This window comes from Acyrthosiphon pisum, chromosome X (genome assembly GCF_005508785.2).
Source record: "Acyrthosiphon pisum isolate AL4f chromosome X, pea_aphid_22Mar2018_4r6ur, whole genome shotgun sequence".
Lineage (NCBI taxonomy): Eukaryota > Metazoa > Arthropoda > Insecta > Hemiptera > Aphididae > Acyrthosiphon > Acyrthosiphon pisum.
In genome coordinates, this window is record NC_042493.1 from 48,782,652 (window position 1) to 48,800,581 (window position 17,930).

Genomic DNA, 17,930 nt, shown 5'->3' on the forward strand with positions numbered 1-17,930 from the left:
GGACGGCGTTCTCGATAGACGGTGGTAGATGGTTGGACGGCGGCAGCTACGGCTCGGCGTTCTCAACTCACACACACAGGTCGGCAGACACGTGTTTTGGACGGCGGCGGCTTCGGCTCGGCGTTCTCAACTCACGGTGGCGGACAAGTGACTGGTAAACTACGGCACAGTGTAACGGACGGCGGCAGCTTCGGCTCGGACGACCTCTTCTGCTGGATGGCGGCGGAACTAGTGATCGGACGGCGGCGGCGACGGCTCGGCGTTCTCGACACGTGATGGTCGGCGGCGTAGGGAGTGCCGGGAGAAACTATGTCAACGTCCGTTCTAGACGACGGTTAGGTCGCCCGGCTCGTTGAGTCTCGAGGGCAGTGATCGCTATAGTAGAGGGTCGAAATTAGTATCCGTTCAAGGCGGTATAGAATACCGTCCGGCTTACTAGTTTTCCCTCTTAGCGGGAGTACTGTTGTTTTGCTAGGCAGCTAGCGGCTCGTATATATGCTGTAAGGGCATTGGTGGTCCCGGTCGAAATAGGACATTTCTTTTTCTTTCGTTTCAGTTTTCTGTCGCGTGTTCGACATGGTTGATAATAACAATCTAATAGTTAAGGAGGCGCTGATTCTGAATCTGTTTACAGCGGTCTTCTATCTATTTTCCTTCAATAAGAAAACTCAATTTTCCTAGCGGGCGGCGGGCGGTCGGAATGTCGCTGCACCGACTAGCGCTTTCTACGGTCGTAAATAATAATTATATATTTGTTTTCGCGCGGCGGCGGTCGCGGTTGACTGTTGGTAATGAGGACAACCAGAGTGCACCACTTAAATGGTCACTCAGTTTTGGAAATCAATGGAGACAACATACCCAGAAATATATATATTAGCCAAAATAGTATTCTCAGTTCCGTCAACACAGGTTAGCGTTGAGCGTTTATTCTCAGGATTAAAATTTATTTTGTCCCCTTATAGAAGCAATATAAATTCTAAAAATTTAGAAGACCAGTTACAAGTGCGTACCAACATATTGTTCGATAAAAAAGATTGTAAAATTAAGTAAATATTAATAATATTAATAATTAAATAAGTTATTAAATTGATTTGTTTGTTTTAGCACTGAGGAAGATGAAATTTAAAAAAACAGAATACCTGTCACTATGGGCCAAGGAGAGGCATGCCATATACTACAGATGTACATCCAACATCTTCAAAACGCAAAAAATAAAATAAAATATAGTTTTGTTACATAAAATAATGTATGTATATTATGTTTACTTATAATAATTAATATATTTTTAAGAAAGTACTTATATGAAATATGTATTATATGTTTATTTTTATGTCTCAACCTAAATCACAATTCATAACAGACACAGGATTAACTATTAGGAATTATAATTACTTATACTTAATACTTAATAATATAGTAGAAATCGGTTATAACGAGTTTCAAGGGCCAATTAGTTTTTCTCGTTATAACCGGTAACTCGTTATATGCGGTTAGAACGAACATTCGTTGAAACCGATTACAAGCGGAAATACAAAAATAAAACCGACTTTTTTTATTTTAAATAAAAACAATTTATTTGAGATTAACTTATACATGCACGTACATACATTATTTATACATTTATTATTAATTATTATAATTGGAGATTTAATACACACATAATTATAAAACACTTAAATTGATTTAATTTTTATTTAATTTAGAGTTGATCGATGTTTCTAATAAAGACAACGCTTTTCTTTCAGCATCTGTACCTTCATATTTTGTGTAATAAAATCTTTCTAGTGTCCTCAATGCAGCACGAGCTTCGGATATTGACGGCACAGTTTCAAACTCATCATCAAGCTCATCAATACCAGTATCATTATCTAGCTCAACTTGTTGGCTGGCTATGACATTGTCGACTATGTATATCTTCATCTGTTTGAATTTCTGACGTTATTAGGACGTCATCAATCTGTAAGTAGTTCTCGTCGATGTTATTAATCAATCCACTGTCTGCTTGTAGCTGTGTAGTATCGGTCGTAACGTCACAAAAACCTGCATGCTGAAAACAATTAGCAATCCCCGTCGATGTTACATTACGCCAAGCTTTATCCAGCATTATTATGGTATCCAAAACAGTTACTTTTGATTCTATTTGATTTTCAATATCTTCAATCATTTTCAGTACCAACTGATTCCGGTAATGAGCTTTAATGTTCCTTATAACGCCCTGGTCCATAGGTTGAAGTACAGCAGTAGTGTTGGCGGGCAAAAATACGAGTTTAATAAATTTCAAATGCTGCAATGATGGGTGTGCTGGACAGTTGTCCACCAACAGTAGAATTTTTTTTTTCTTACGGCGTAATTCATCATCCCAATAATTAAGAGTCTTTTCAAAAATTGCTGAGGTCATCCAAGCTTTGGTGTTATTTTCATAAAATACGGGAAGTGATGAAACTCCTTTAAAACACCTAGGACTTTTCGATTTTCCAACAACAAGGAGTTTTCTTTTATCAGTTCCGGTCATGTTGGCTGCCACTAAAACTGTTATTCTGTCTTTGGATAATTTTCCACCCGAGCATTTTTCCCCCTTGAAGCTAAGAGTTTTATCAGGAGTTAATTTGAAAAAAAGGCCCGCTTCATCGGCATTATAAATTTCATCATCACAGTAACCTGCTCGAAGGGACGGCCAAACGTTAGCCAACCAGTTAGAGCAGATATCAGTATTAACTGCAGATGACTCACCTGAGATCTTGCCGAAACCAATGTTGTGCCGCTGTCGGAAACGCTGAATCCAAGATGCAGAGCATTTGAAATTTTCAATTTTCATTTTTTCAGCCAGTTGGTCAATTTTTGTTTGCAAAATAGGACCACTTATAGGCACATTCAATGACCGTTGTTGTTTGAACCATACTAGTGCAGCTTCTTCAAGGTCCTTATGCTGTGCAGTGCGCAATCGTTTTGCGTTAAGTGACATGGTTTGAAACATATTTTTCAACTTATCCCGGTTCTTCCATATGGTCGAAATTGTCGACGAACAGGTGCCGAATTCTTTTGTAATTACGCTGTTTTTCTCACCATTTTCTAAACGCCCGATTATACTGATTTATAACGTCTACACACAACTGACGCTATTTGTAATTTTATTAACTTTAAAACACCAGAATTTGTAAGAATAATGTTTATTATTAATAAGTAATCCATATCTACACAACTAAAGATAATATTTAAATGATTAATCGATCTAAATACGAAAATAGTTCGTATCTTGCAGGTACTTGTTCGTAGTAACCGGAAGGTCGTTAGTCAAGTTAGCTTTATTTTACTCGTTATAGCCGATAACTCGTAATAACCATACTCGTTGTAAACGTATATTTTAACATACAATCATATGCGCTCGTGCCGGGACCTAACGTTTTGCTTGTTGTAAGCAGTATCTCGTTCTAAGCGATGCTCGTTATAGTGATTTCTACTGTATATAGTACCCACACATTTTTTTTAAAATTAAAGCATAATTTTGAGGTATTAAGTCATATGTTTTGGGACATTTTTTTTATGGCATTAAAGACTGTTTCCTACTAATGATACTAAGAAAGAGAATATAGATTTGAGAATTAGATTCCAAAGAATAACTTAAAGACGCGCACACATCAAATACGGTAGCTATACGATCTAAAATCGCTTACAATTTTAATTAAAAAAGATTTTTTGTTAACAGGTTACAACCGGTTATAACCGTAACCATAACCACAACTCCAATTTCATAATTTTAATATTTAAGATTATAACCGAAACCTCAGGAATTTTTTTTTTGAAAAACCTAACCGAAAACGAAACCGTAAAAAACATAAAGGTTACAATCCCTGCTCCAGATGCTACTAAATTTCAGTGTGCATTATGAATGTTGATGTGTAATAATTTGCTTACACCATCAGAAGAAAGAAATTGTGAAATGGATGTCTGTACATTTTTAACCAAGCTCAATGAATTAAAAACAATTAGACTACAAGTAAATTAATTTAACACATGCGATAATACAATTGAAAATGATGAAGATATGTGTAACAACATACTAGATGTTTATTTGCAATCAACAAATATCAACAGTATCCTCATGGATCCGCATAATACATCAGCAGTAACTTATGTCACAGGATGGGCATTAGGGTGGCACTCAAATTTATTTAATTTTTTTTTAGGTTTCTCATTTCAATTTGATGACAGAAAAGTACTCATTAAGCCATTTTCAAATGCCTTTTCATTTATGTTGAGGCAAGATTTTGAAAATTGTTTAAATAATTCAATATCTGGTCCATTTGATGGACCCTTTAAACAATCAAATACTTTACCTACTACAATTTTAAAAATATGATGTCGACAGGCTAATTTTAACAATACTCGTCCTAATTTTTTTTCTAGTATCACACACGCACCACTTTTAAGTCCTTTATTGCTAGAAGTAGTGTCAAAACACATAAATTGAACACGACTTGATAAGTTCCAGTTGTTAAGAAGATCATAATTTGCCTCGGCTATTAATTTTCCAGTACCTCTTAATAACTGTGGAACACCTAAAAGTTTCAAATTACCATTTCCGTAACTAAAACGGCTTAGCGATCTACGCGTTCTGTTCTTGTCAATGTTGGTAGGATTTTTCCATCAAAGAAAATTACTAGTGAGTCAGATGGATCAAAGTCATATTTTATATCTGCTGCAATGTTTTCTCTATGGTGACGACGAGCTTATTGTATTGATTCTCAATTTACAGCAATGCTAGTTAAATCTTGCCCAGACGATTGTGCCACAGCTGCTAATACAAATTTCGCATTTCTGTTACTTACATTAGCTCTGTCTAACGCTGATGTTAGGGCGGAGTTAACTGAATTCTTTGGATATTTCGACTGTTCAGTGGACTTACCTACTTCAAATTCAATATCATCTACGTCACTTTGCTCGTCACAAGAAGAATTACTTATTAATTCTACTTGATATGATGATTAAAATTTTCTTTGACTTTCCTTACGTTTTCTATTATCCAATATTTCATTTTTTTCAATACGTTTTTTTTTAAATTTTATCAAAATTTATATCTCTTTTCATGTACCCTCGGCGTCTTTTTTCTCCTTGAGCTAACAAAAACAATTTGTCCTCTTCGATAATCATTAAATTTAATGCATCGGCATGCACTATATCAAATAGGCCGTCAAGGCTATTTATAAATTTATTTTATTTTTTAATTATCTGAGCGTCTTTATGAATTTTTTTAAGTTTATCCATTTTGTGTGTACACCTTTAAGTTTTATAGATACGTGATACTCTTGTTTAGTTGGTATATATTAGCCTTGGCCCAAAATGTAATGACTTCACGTGCAGTCAAAATAGAGTTTTGTACCTTTGTTGAATAGAAACATTATTATCCAAGTGTTAATTAAAATACTTACATAATGTTTGACGGTTTGATAACAGCTTGTTCCCAATTAAAGTTTCCGAAGTTGATCCAACTAACCAAATATCTCGATTTTCAATGAGAGCTAAGGTTATAAATTAATATTATTATTTATTACATTATTCTTTAAGTAAATATTGGTAAATAAAATAAAATACTTAGGTACTCGAGTCATAATGAAAATATTAACACAATCAGTAGAATTAAAAACGTATAAAATAGTCTTCTTCTATAAACGTCCATACACATTAAAGTATTACACTATGGATACTAATACAATACCGTCGTACCGATTTCAAAAGATAAACTGACCAGAAACATACTAGAAATTCGCTAGACTAAACCGGTTCACTTAAATGGTTTATTAAAATGATCCAGGTTTATAATCGGTGTGTAAATTGTTTCAAACCGATTATTCAGAAATTCGCTCGTTTAGATCGGTTTGCCCCCACTTTTAAAATCTTTTTTCTTATCATATATTTAATATGAATTGTTTCCCGCACTTTTTGTAAAATTAAATAATTATTATATTAATAAAATTAAATATCGTTTAATAATATTTAATAAATATATAAATAAGTTTATAATTACTTTTAATTTGAGTTTTTAAATTCCTACTGAGTCATTTAAAAGCTAATAAGTTGGTTAAAAATGGATATGGATAGAAATAATTTTAGATTAAAGTTATTTAATGATTTCATTATGAGTAAAAATCACATTACTAATTTTGTAGTGCAAGGATGTCCTATTCGTGAAAGTAAGTGTTGATGTTAATATGATATTATTTAAATAACTTCATAACTAATCTGCGTATACAACTATGCTGTACAATGTGTTTACTAATGATATTTTATTTGTAAATGTTATTAGATGTGTTAGTTTATTTAAACAAATTTACTTTTAATGATACATCACTTGAAGAAGATATGATACTTTTGACTAATGCGGAGAATGAAAATAACTACAAAATTTTACTTTAAGATTACTTAAAAACATAGAAAAAATTATTCTGTGTAAATGCGTTTTATCTATGTTGCGCTTGGGCCAGAGAGAGAAAACATATAGTGCGCTGAGATCCTCTTAATGATAAATGCTAATTTATAAAAATCATATTTTGTCAGCCTTAGGATTTACTTAGATAAAATTAATATGTATTTCAGACAAATTGGTAATCGCTTTAACATAGCAGAGAGTACAAGTTATGAAATAATAACAAATTGTTTATTGGCTATGAATGATGTAGCTGGTAAGATAATTGTAAGGCCAACAGGAGTAGCGGCATTAGAAAACATCCAGAAATTTAATTATCTTAGAGGATTAAACTCATTCCCCAATGTATTTGGCTGTATTGATGGGTGCCATATTAATACTTTATTTCCATGGGAAAATCGAACTAAAATGCCAAAGTTGGATAGAAATATGTTTTGCAACAGAAAACGAGTTCCATCTGTTATACTGCAAGTTGGTATTCCAGGACTGTTATTATATTTGTATTAATTGTTAATTTGAACTTTTAGTCTAATTTTTTAAATAGATCTTCTTATAGACATATTAACTAATTAATATGTTATGGATATTCTAGTAATTAAATTTAGCAAAATATTAAATTTATTTTAGGGAATCGTTGACGCTGAGATGAAGTTTATAGATGTGTTTGCTGGTTGGCCAGGGCGGTCTCATGATGCCCGAATTTTTCGTTGCAGAACAATTGGTCAAACTATTATAAATACTTCATCATTAATCCTCCCTAATTCTTGCTATATTCTTGGTGATGGTGCCTATCCACTCGCTGAGGGCCTCATGATACCATATAAAGATAATGGTAACCTAAGTTTGAAACAAAACAATTTTAACCATAAACTGAGTAGTTCACGAGTTTTAATTGAGCAGGCATTTGGCAAATTGATCTGCAGATTTCGAAAAATTAAGTGTGTAAATGTATTTTTATATATAATTAAAATTGTTCTAATGTTCTACTTATTTTGATTAATTATTAGAAAAAACATTAAAAAACAACAAAAAACATTTTTGTAGTAAAGTGATAACTACTGCATGCTGCTTGCATAATATATGCATATCAAACAATGATACATTTGATGCTGCTGTACCTATTCAAACCGAACTTAACTTACAGGAAATAAGAAATGAAGTTATTAGCGGCACAACCAAAAGAAATTTAATATGTGATACATTAAGCATGAATTAAAAACAAAATCATGAATTTTAAAACAGTGCTATTGTAATAAGTCTTTTTTACTTTTAATATTAATTAATAACAACATAACAATTTTTTTTTTATAATTCAATATTACATTATAATAGTTTGAATATTTTGAATATAAATTATAATAATATTATAGTAATTTAGTTATAAAATCAAATGTAAATAACAAAATAAAAATAAAAACTGGGCCCTCTTTACTATGTTAATATACAGACTTTGTAATATTGAAGCAACTAAAAAAATATGGAAAAAAACATTATAATATATTGGCGTCAAACATTTTTTTGAAAAGATCTATCTTTTGCCTTTCAATTTGATTTGCATCATCCAATTTGTTTAGCAGTTCAGTCTGAGTTTTCAACATCATTTCATCTCTTTTTTTCCAACTTATCAAGACTAAAAGCGAAAAGTGTATTATTAATCAAAATTAATCCTGAATCATCCTAATGTTTCTCAGTCAAGCAATATAAAAATGTATGGTTTCATCAAAAATAATATATAAAAAAAAATTTCAATAAATATTAGGCTTAAATATTAGAGTTGTCATGGATAAGCATTTAAATTTAGTCTAAGAAGTTAAATGTTCAAATAGATCACTGTTGAAAAACTACACTAAAGAAATTTGGTTTGCTGCAGAATAATTATTACTATATATTAAGTGAATGGAACCTATGAAACCTACTGTATAATAAATTATATGAAACATCAAATGATAGGAAGTTTAAAAGAAAAGTAACTGTTAAAAACATAATATGACTAAGTAAATAAAAATATAATATTGAATTTTATTAACTGTATGTTAAGTTGATTTGCGTTATAGTTGGTTGCTTCTAGTTGATAATTTCTCAACTTTTCAAATTTAGTAAACCAAGTAGGTGTTTTTTCATGTTGGTTTTGCTTGAATAAAGATTTTGGTGTTGCTGTATAAGATGAGTCAGATAAAGGTGATATTGTATTTTCTATCTCTGGTGTTTCTATGGGACTATTGATGTCTTTTGACGATTCATGTAACAAATCTACAAATTTGTGAACACAAAAAAATGTAATATAATAGTTATACAAGGATATATATAAAGCACAAAGAATCCATTTAGATTTTTTAGGACCTGTTAAGGGTATGATGTTCATAGTTATTTTAGATGCATACTCAAAGTGGGTTTTTGTCAAAAGAATGTTAAATATAACATCTAGTTTTACTGTTATGGTGTTAAGAGAGTACCTATTTTGCTACTTGGGGTATACCTGCAAAATTGGTATCTCATAATAGCCCTTCTTTGTGTTCTGTTGAGTTTGAAACATTTCTTAAAAACAATGGTGTTTTTCACATTAAAATTGCTCCATATAACCCTTCATCAAATGGCGCAGCAGAGAATTTAGTGAGGACTTTCAAAAATTACTTAAAGAAAGTAATTTCTAGTACTAATAATAAAGATTGTATTGATACTAGTGTGTTGAAATTTATTTTGTCTTATAATAGCACTAAATACTGTTCTACTGGTTTTAGTCCTGTTCAACTGTATATCGGGCGTTCTTTATTTACATCTTATGATAGGTTGACACCTTTTGCTAAAGTTAATTATGAAAAAAGTTTGGATAAAAATAACATTAATCTGGAGCAAGAAGAAGTAATTGAGGAAAAATTGGAGGTAACTGAAGAGTTAGGAAAGGATGTGTTAGATTCTCAAAAGGATAGTGTGTTAACTCAGAATAAGGATAATTGTGTTAGTACTGAAAGACCTAAGCGAGTTATACGTCCACCTAATAAACTAAATTTGTAAAATATGTATATTTTGTATATTTTGTTATTTTATTTTATTTTATTTACTTTTAATTGTTAAAATTAATATTTTATAATGTATTTTATATGAATAGTATTCTGCAATTAAGTTTGGAGGAACTGTAGTATTTGTTCCATGACAGAATTAATTTATAATATGTGAGCCCCGTTATAACCTTAAAATACATGTATTTTCAATTGTCATATACTCACTCAATGACTCTTGTTATAAGATCATTGCATTGTTATTTGTTCAGTTCTTTTGTATTATTTTAAAATATTAAAAAGAACACTTAAGTCAATCTGTTTTAATTTTATATACATATATAAACATATATATCATTATCCTACAAATATTACACAAACGAACGTTGAATTGTCGACGCGGGAATCCCCATTGGAGGTCGGAGGACTCGTCGTTTCACGTCGTCACGTGAAACATAATATTAACATAATATTGTCATATTCGATGTCGACCGGTTCCGGATGGTAGCACTGCAGTCCGTACCAGTGACTATTTTTTTTTATAGTCGACTTCATCATCAATACCGTGTGATCGATTTACTATTATCATTTCTATATTATCATTCTTTATATTATCGTATTTCAATTATTGTTTTTACGTATTGATCAATTGATCATATTATTATATTATACGTTTTGCATTGTATTATATTCCGTTATTTGGTCACCCACCTCGAGACTAGTTATGCGAGTCGGAGTAGTCGACTACAATAACGTATGAATTATTCTGGAGCAACAACCATCGATATAAATAATGACTGCAACACATACTAATAAGTACATACTACATATCTACCTTATCTAATCTTTATAGTACAATATATCGTCACAAACAGTATAAAAATATCATAACGCACGATTATAAATGTAATTGCCTTGAGCTACCATAAAATATTATTTGATTTGCACCAAACTTTCAACTCAGCATTTTTATACCAAATGAAACAATATTAAACCATGAAACATGATGAAAAAATAAAAAAACATCACATATACAAATGAGTGCCACCCTAATGGGTATGCAGTAAACATTGTGAAAATTCTAAATGCATCAAACAATTGGTAGCAAAAAACAAAAGTAACACTGCTGTACTCAACCCATGTACCTACTACTTTCATTGAAAATAGTGATTTACTGTATCCATATGATTCAACGGTTGATTAGTTAGGGCTATCTACTACTAATAGCCCTAACAAAAATTTTAAATTATTATAAAGATTATATGGGGAGTCGATTATGAACTGATGCACCTCTCTTGAATACGCTATGCAATATGCCTAAATACTATAAATGATAATACGAGAAAGTCAATGTAATGTGGCGAAAACTAATGCCCTCAGTTTCATTATTATTATTATTATTATTATTATTATTGTTCATTGATACGGATACTATAAATTTAGTTTATGGACTATCACTTAGTTTTTGGATGTCATAGAATGCTGACTGACTTTTCTACCTGTTTTCTATTTTCTTCAATGTTACTTTAAGCTTGCTTGCAACCAAGTTTACATATTATACTACATATATTTATGGTCCTGATACATACGGTTAGGTTTGAATATTTTCTTTAAATAAACAAGTCATCCTTTTACAAAAATCAACCGCCACTTTTCGTGAGCCTGACTATAGTTTGCTCATAAATAGGCGTTGTCGGTAGGTAGTTGGTACTTGGTAGTAGTTGGTTGTTGGTAGTTGGTACTAATAAGTAAAAGCATATTATATGCACATAAATTATATTTTTTTGTTTTAAAAAACTATTTTTTATGTTATTTAAATTGTTTCTTCTAAATGTTTCAAATTCAAAAAACCCATTTTTGACTGATTTAGATCTTTAAAAAATCTCAATAATGCTATGAACCGTATTACTGTATTAGTGTATACCATATGGTTTATTACTTAATAATCAGGTAGGTACTTACAAGTTATAATATTCCTTATTGTTATTAATCTGTATATGAAGATTATATATTTATACCCACAGTTCATAGTAACATAATAAAATAGGTACCTACATTAAAATATTAAATTTGATGCCTCTTTTCTAAATCAATATGTTCTTAAATCTTAATTCTTAAATTTACCTAACTTTTTATAATTATAATGTTACAAATGTATGTATTATTTAAATATATTAAATTAATTAAATTAATATGAAATTAACTATTAAGTATCAAATACTTTTTAACATAATTTCAAAGGTTTGTGGAGTAATTCAATAAATTAAATAAATAAAATACTAATATAAATATTGAATAATAACTAATAAGATTAACATTTCAATACCTATATAACAAATTAACAAAAACATACCATTGTATTCAATAGAAACAACCTTTTTATTGGGTTTAAGTCTCGACAAAGACTAATAAAATATTACAATGTAAATATTAAACAAATAAAATGAATAACTAATATAATTATACAAACAAATTATAAAATTGTTAATTTTAGTATTACCTCTCATGTTCTAAGGTAAAGGTTTTGGAACATGAGCTTTGTTCATTGATAAATAAACCAACTCACTTACATGATCATTAGTTAATGACGCTCTATGGTCTGTCACAACTAATCCTCCCTTGCTAAATACTCTTTCTGAAGCCACACTTGTAGCTTGTATAGTAAGATATTTTTTTGCCATTACACTTAAAAATGGATAGGTTGTACAATTTAAAGACCACCATTTTAATTGATCTTGCTCATATGGTACTTTCGAAAATTGAATGTACAAGGCAATTTCTCTGTTTATCTTAGTACTTGGACTGATTTCTTGATCTTGAAGCTGAAAAGGCATAATATTTGTTTAGCTATATTACTATCTATTATTTTAACTTAATTATAAATGAAAATTAAATTCTTACATCATCATGATTTGTTTTTACATCAAAAATGGCAGAAAGTCCGGTTTTTTGTTTTTTTTTGTTGTAATTGAATGACAATTATCACCAGGAATAGACAAATTACCACTATGTAATTCATTCATGGACCATTCCATCCAAGATTCTAAACAGCATTCTTCTATTACTTTTGTTAGTTGTGAGTGTTAGTTGTTTCTTCATCGGCAATAAATTAAGTTTTAAACCTTGGGTCTAAAACCATACATATCTCCAATGCAATATTATTATTATAACGTTTGTCAAGAACATCAATTATAGAAGTAAGTATTTTTTCTTAATTTCAACACATTTTTCATTAGAATTAAAACATCATTTAAAACATCAATCTCGTCATCAGATAATATCAGCTTCTTAAACTGTCCACTTTTATAGGTCGTGAGAAAACTAGATATTCCTAACTCTTGATCTAAAATAACGGAAATTAAATCTAGAAGGGACCACCATCTAGTTTTGGAATAAGATGGCAGTTTAAGTTTTTTTAACCCAAAACGCTCTTGTTCAATTTTCATCTCTCTGACAGCTTGCCAGCTATGAGCAAAAATGTTTTGGATTTTTTGTGTTTTGTTTACAGCAATTTGTAACTCTTTGAGTTTGAATATGTTTCCAACTGCAGTATTAAAAGCATGACCAAAACAAGGCACATGTTGTACATCTAAATTTTGTATAGCCCTTATAATATTAACACCACAATCAGTTGTGAAAGCACAAATATTTTTAGTAGAAACAGTCAAATTATAATCCAATAAAAGTAATTGTAAAGTGTCTGCCAAGTTTTCTCCGGTGTGGTCTTCTGACAGTTCTATACAACCTAAGCATGCAGTACCTGTAATATAGTATTTACACAGTTAAAAGTTAACTATAACTTTAGTACTTTGAATTGTAATGTAATGTTTTTATATTATTATAATATTAATTTACCCAAATTAAATTTAGAATCAATATAATGTCCAGTTAAAACTAAAAACGGTTGGTTGGATCCAGAAGTCCAACAATCTGTAGTGAATGACATAAAACAAACTTTATTCACAATCGACTCAATGATAGTCTTGGTATCTTTATATAAATTCGGTATTCTGGAATCAGTAAGGGTCTTTCGACTTGGTATATGATAGCTACCGTTTAAGGCATTCGTGTATATTTTGAAACCATCTTTGGTCACAAGAAGGTAAGGCATCATATCAACTGCAATAAAATAAGCTAATGCTGCATCAATTTTAGATTGTGAAGCTTTAGTTATGGTGAATGCCGACATCAAAGTTTGATTATTTAACCTTTTATGTTTTTGAGTTGTTTTAGAAGAAAAGACTGATTGAACCAAGGTCGAATTAGAAGTAGATGAAGTTTCACTGTTTACATTTTCATTACTACTAATAGTAAGATTTTCATTATCCTCAACCAATGGATCTTCATGTGAACTGGAAAGAACATGTAACAAATGATGAATAATTTGTTTGAATTTTGAAAAGTATTTGATTTTAAAATACAAATAGGTCCAATAGACTAAGACAGTATTTAAAATACACACTTTTGTAAAATCTTAATTGAAAATAGATGTAGGCATGTAGCTTATAAGATTGGTAACAATTTACTATTGTCTATAATAAGAATTTAATGTCTTATGTTTGTACAGTGTTCAACTTCAGTCTTAATGCAATTATTGTGGGAATAACATAGCCCAAAAAACATGTTTTTTCATTCTGTAATTTATCTAAAGAAATAGCTAACGGTTCGATAACAGTACAATATTCCTCTAAAAATGACCATTCACATAATGTAAGTTTGCTTAATTTCAATTCATCAAATGTAGATACCAGTTTATCTTTATAAGAAACTACTTTTTTAGCAGCAAAGAACATGGAATTCCACCTTGGAATTAACAATTACACGCGTCTTCTACTTTATCAGAAGCAACAGTGCTTCTACTCAATAAGTTCCAAAACGAATTAAGCTTCTTGAAAGTTGCAGTTGAAATTGTATTATTGGACAAGTTGGAAATTTTAGAAGTATCTAGAGTTGCTATTAAATTAAGTGTATGAGCTGTACATGTCATATGTTCTGGTAAATTATAATCATTATAACGTCCAGAATTAAGTATCGAGTCCATTGTAATGATTTCAACTTCAACCTCGTCATCTGAATTATCAGAACACGAATCACCATTACCAAACCAATTTACCGAAATTACTCGCGTTATCAGTAACTGTGTGAGAGATTTTAGAATTATCAATTTTATAGGTTTGAGTAATTTCGTCAATAACCTCAGCAATATTATCATAAGTATGGCTACCTTTTATACGTCTACACCCCAAAACGTAAGATGACCTACTATAAGTATTTTTATCAATAAAATTACACGTCATTCCCATATAACTCTTGTTGTTACAGCTCCAAATGTCAGCAGTAGTACATATAAATTTAAGGCCAGAAATTAGTTTAGTCAACATAGAAATATACGACAAATATTTAAGTTTTAATTCTTTTAACATCACTTGTCTATCAGGAAGTGATATGTTTTCTGTGATGCCAAATAGAGCTTTGATCAAACGCCGAAAAGCTGGCTTTTCGTCGCATTTCTTCCACGATATATTCAAAAACTAATGTATTCACCTAAAACAAAATTAAACTATTATAATCAAAATAAAAAATTAATTCTTTGGGTAAGGTAAAGTAAGTAAATATTTGTTTTACCTATTGCTTACTTAAGTATTAGATATTCTAATCAAATTTAAAATACATATTAAGTGAAACACAACTAAATTCCATACCTATGGGTGGTATTGGGACAAAATATCCAAGGAAAAAATATCCTATACTAAAATATCCAAGTCAAAATATCGAAGGTTAAAATATCCAACGGATAAAATAATCAATATATGGGACAAATTATCCAAGTAAAAAAAAATATTTTTCCCCCTTTTTTTCTTTAGATACATTGTTCATTTTTAAATCACGTTTAACATTGATAATACTTTGTAATATAGTAATAAGATAATAATAGTAAAAATAATATTTTATGTTGTATAATATAATATCTATATTATAATAACGAGGCTTTAGTTATCGGTGTTACATTGCAATTACGTATATCATATCTGTAATCTTTATCGTAGTGGACATAATAAATTAGACCAAGACGACAATTTTATCTACAATTATCTGCTGTCATCGGTGTAGAAGGGAAGTATTGATAGTTATTATTGCAGTTTACCGGTGACTATTGTAGGATTATTTTGTGCAGTGCGTCAGTGTGGCTTTTATAATATTTAGTGTGTTTTAATACTTTTTAAGTCATATAGTTAATATTTCATTTAATTTATTTTGTAATATGGAATTAATTAATTCAAATAAAAAATTCGAATTTAGTAAGTACTTAGGTATACAATATGTATTGTATGTTGTATGTTGTATGTTATGTATGTATGATTGTTGTCATTATATTAATCTAACCCAGTGGTGGCCAAACTACGGCCTGCGGGCCAATTTCCGGCCCGCCATCATTTAATATCTGGCCCGCGAAAGTAATCTACATTACAACACTTATTTGTGTATCTATAATATTTTAAATTTACATTAAAAAAAAATTGAAAAATTAAAGAATACAGTATATAATATATTCTTCATATTTAATTCTGTATCGCCATGCCGTAACATTTTTGTTGTTACATTATTGTCATTTAATAATATAAATAGCATTATCGTATCTTATGTCATTTTTGTACGAGCACGATGGCTGTAGAAATTTTGGAACCTAACCTATATTTAAAATGTCAATTTCTAGGTAACACATAATCATCCAAGTATTTGGATTTTAATAAAAAAAAATGCGCATGGAGATAGCCGCCGACGAAACGAAAATTGCACAAAGAGAGTTGGGGACATTGAATCCACCTCGAAAAAACTAAAATATGTAAGGATGCAAGAAAAACTTAAGCTCCTTTGTCTTTAATATATTAATGGTGAAAAAGAATTAGATAGGTATTTTTTTAATTGCAATACCAAATATAATACTATAATTTATTACCTCTTTTTAAACAATTTTTTTATAAACACATTTTATCTGAACTGACTATATTTATTTAAATATTATTAAAAATTTTTAGATGATATAGTGTAATACACAATTCCTATAACTAAAGATATAATTATTATATATAACGCAACATATTATTTTTATTATTATTTTATTACTGTATTATAAAGTATTATTGATATTAAATGATATTAAAACGTGATTAAAAAATGAACAATATAATGAATTTAAATAAAAAAAATTATATGAGTATTAATAATACATTTTTATGATTTTTTTTTATTTGGATATTTTGTCCCACATATTGATTATTTTATCCCTGGATATTTTAACCTTGGATATTTTGACTTGGATATTTTAGTACAGGATATTTTGTCCTAGATTCCTATGGGTAAGTAGATTCACATGCAAAGGGCTAGTTACCTATTTAATTTTTACATTTAGGCCAGAGTGGTAGTGTGGTCGAGTCAAAGAACTATTGTCTACATGACAATAAAAAAATAAACGATGAATAATTTGAGCAAATTAAAATTAAAATTTGATAAATCAAGAATTTTTTATTGTATCCGCAATAAAACAACAAATTAATTTTGGAACATTATTTCATAAAACTATTTGTTAATTTTGAAAACTATGAATACCTTATAAATTTTAATGTATCATATTATTTATTAACTACAGATATTGTTAATTATAAAATACTTGGTAACCAACTGTAGATTTTTAAGTTAAACTCATTGGCGCAACTAGGGGGGTGCTTTGGGTCCTTAGCACCCCCTAAGTCAAAATTAGCACCCCCTAAGTCAAAATTAGCACCCCCTAAAAAATATTTAGGTGTTGCCCCAGGTTTTTTTGTGACTCAATAAGACCTAAAGCCGTGGTTTCCTACAACCACGCATCCGTGATTGCGTGGTGCGCGATGCGCTATTGCGCGATCACACTTGCAACACGCGTGATGATGTTTTGCTACACAGTGCGTGATGAAAATATTTGTCAGTTGGTGACGTTTGTGAAGTTGCCCCCCCCCACTATGTCCAATCGACATCAGCCTTGTGTACTTTTGATTTTCTATCAGCGTCCATCTCGATTTCTCTTAAATATTCGTCAATTGCATTGGGAGTTTCTTCAGTACCTTCTTGTTCATCATTCCCATTGAAGTTTTTTTTTCCGAATAAATCACTACATGGGAGCCGAACTGTTTAATTCCCATTGAAGTTATTATCACCTATATCAACATTATCTGTATAATCTTCAACTATTCCATTTTTATTTTTTCAAGCAACAAGAGTCTACTAGATTCTGCTGGAGTGTCGATATTATCTTTGACCCAGCCATCTGTTTCAGATTTTGCAACAATTAATAAGGCCGTTAATATTTCGCTAAATTCATTTAGTGTCGACGAGGTTAAAATTAATCGTAAGCAGCTAACATAAAAAAGTTTTTAATTTTTTATTTTGAATACCCTTAAAGTATGGAATTCGACAAAATAGTTTTATCATATGCGCTACGTCAATTCTTATGTAGCATTGTGGTAATATTTCGTTTT

At 30.2% G+C, this 17,930-nt stretch overlaps 1 protein-coding gene across 1 annotated transcript; it reads right to left on the minus strand.

The window, feature by feature from the left end:
* Positions 1 to 1,683: 1,683 nt before the first annotated feature.
* LOC100160272 (tigger transposable element-derived protein 4-like) lies at positions 1,684 to 4,684 on the minus strand. Its single transcript, XM_008189724.1, has 3 exons — positions 4,659 to 4,684; positions 1,938 to 3,086; positions 1,684 to 1,885 (listed from the first exon to the last, which is right to left on the minus strand). Exons 1-3 carry the CDS (start codon positions 4,682 to 4,684, stop codon positions 1,684 to 1,686), a joined length of 1,377 nt encoding a protein of 458 aa, XP_008187946.1.
* Between the last annotated feature and the right edge of the window lie 13,246 nt (positions 4,685 to 17,930).

Coding starts and splice junctions, on each gene's coding strand:
- LOC100160272 (XM_008189724.1), bottom strand. CDS start 4,684: ATGACTTTGATCCATCTGACTCACTA. Junction 3,087..4,658: donor TTGATCCATCTGACTCACTA/GTAATTTTCTTT, acceptor GTTATAAATCAG/TATAATCGGGCGTTTAGAAA. Junction 1,886..1,937: donor ATTGATGACGTCCTAATAAC/GTCAGAAATTCA, acceptor TGTCATAGCCAG/CCAACAAGTTGAGCTAGATA.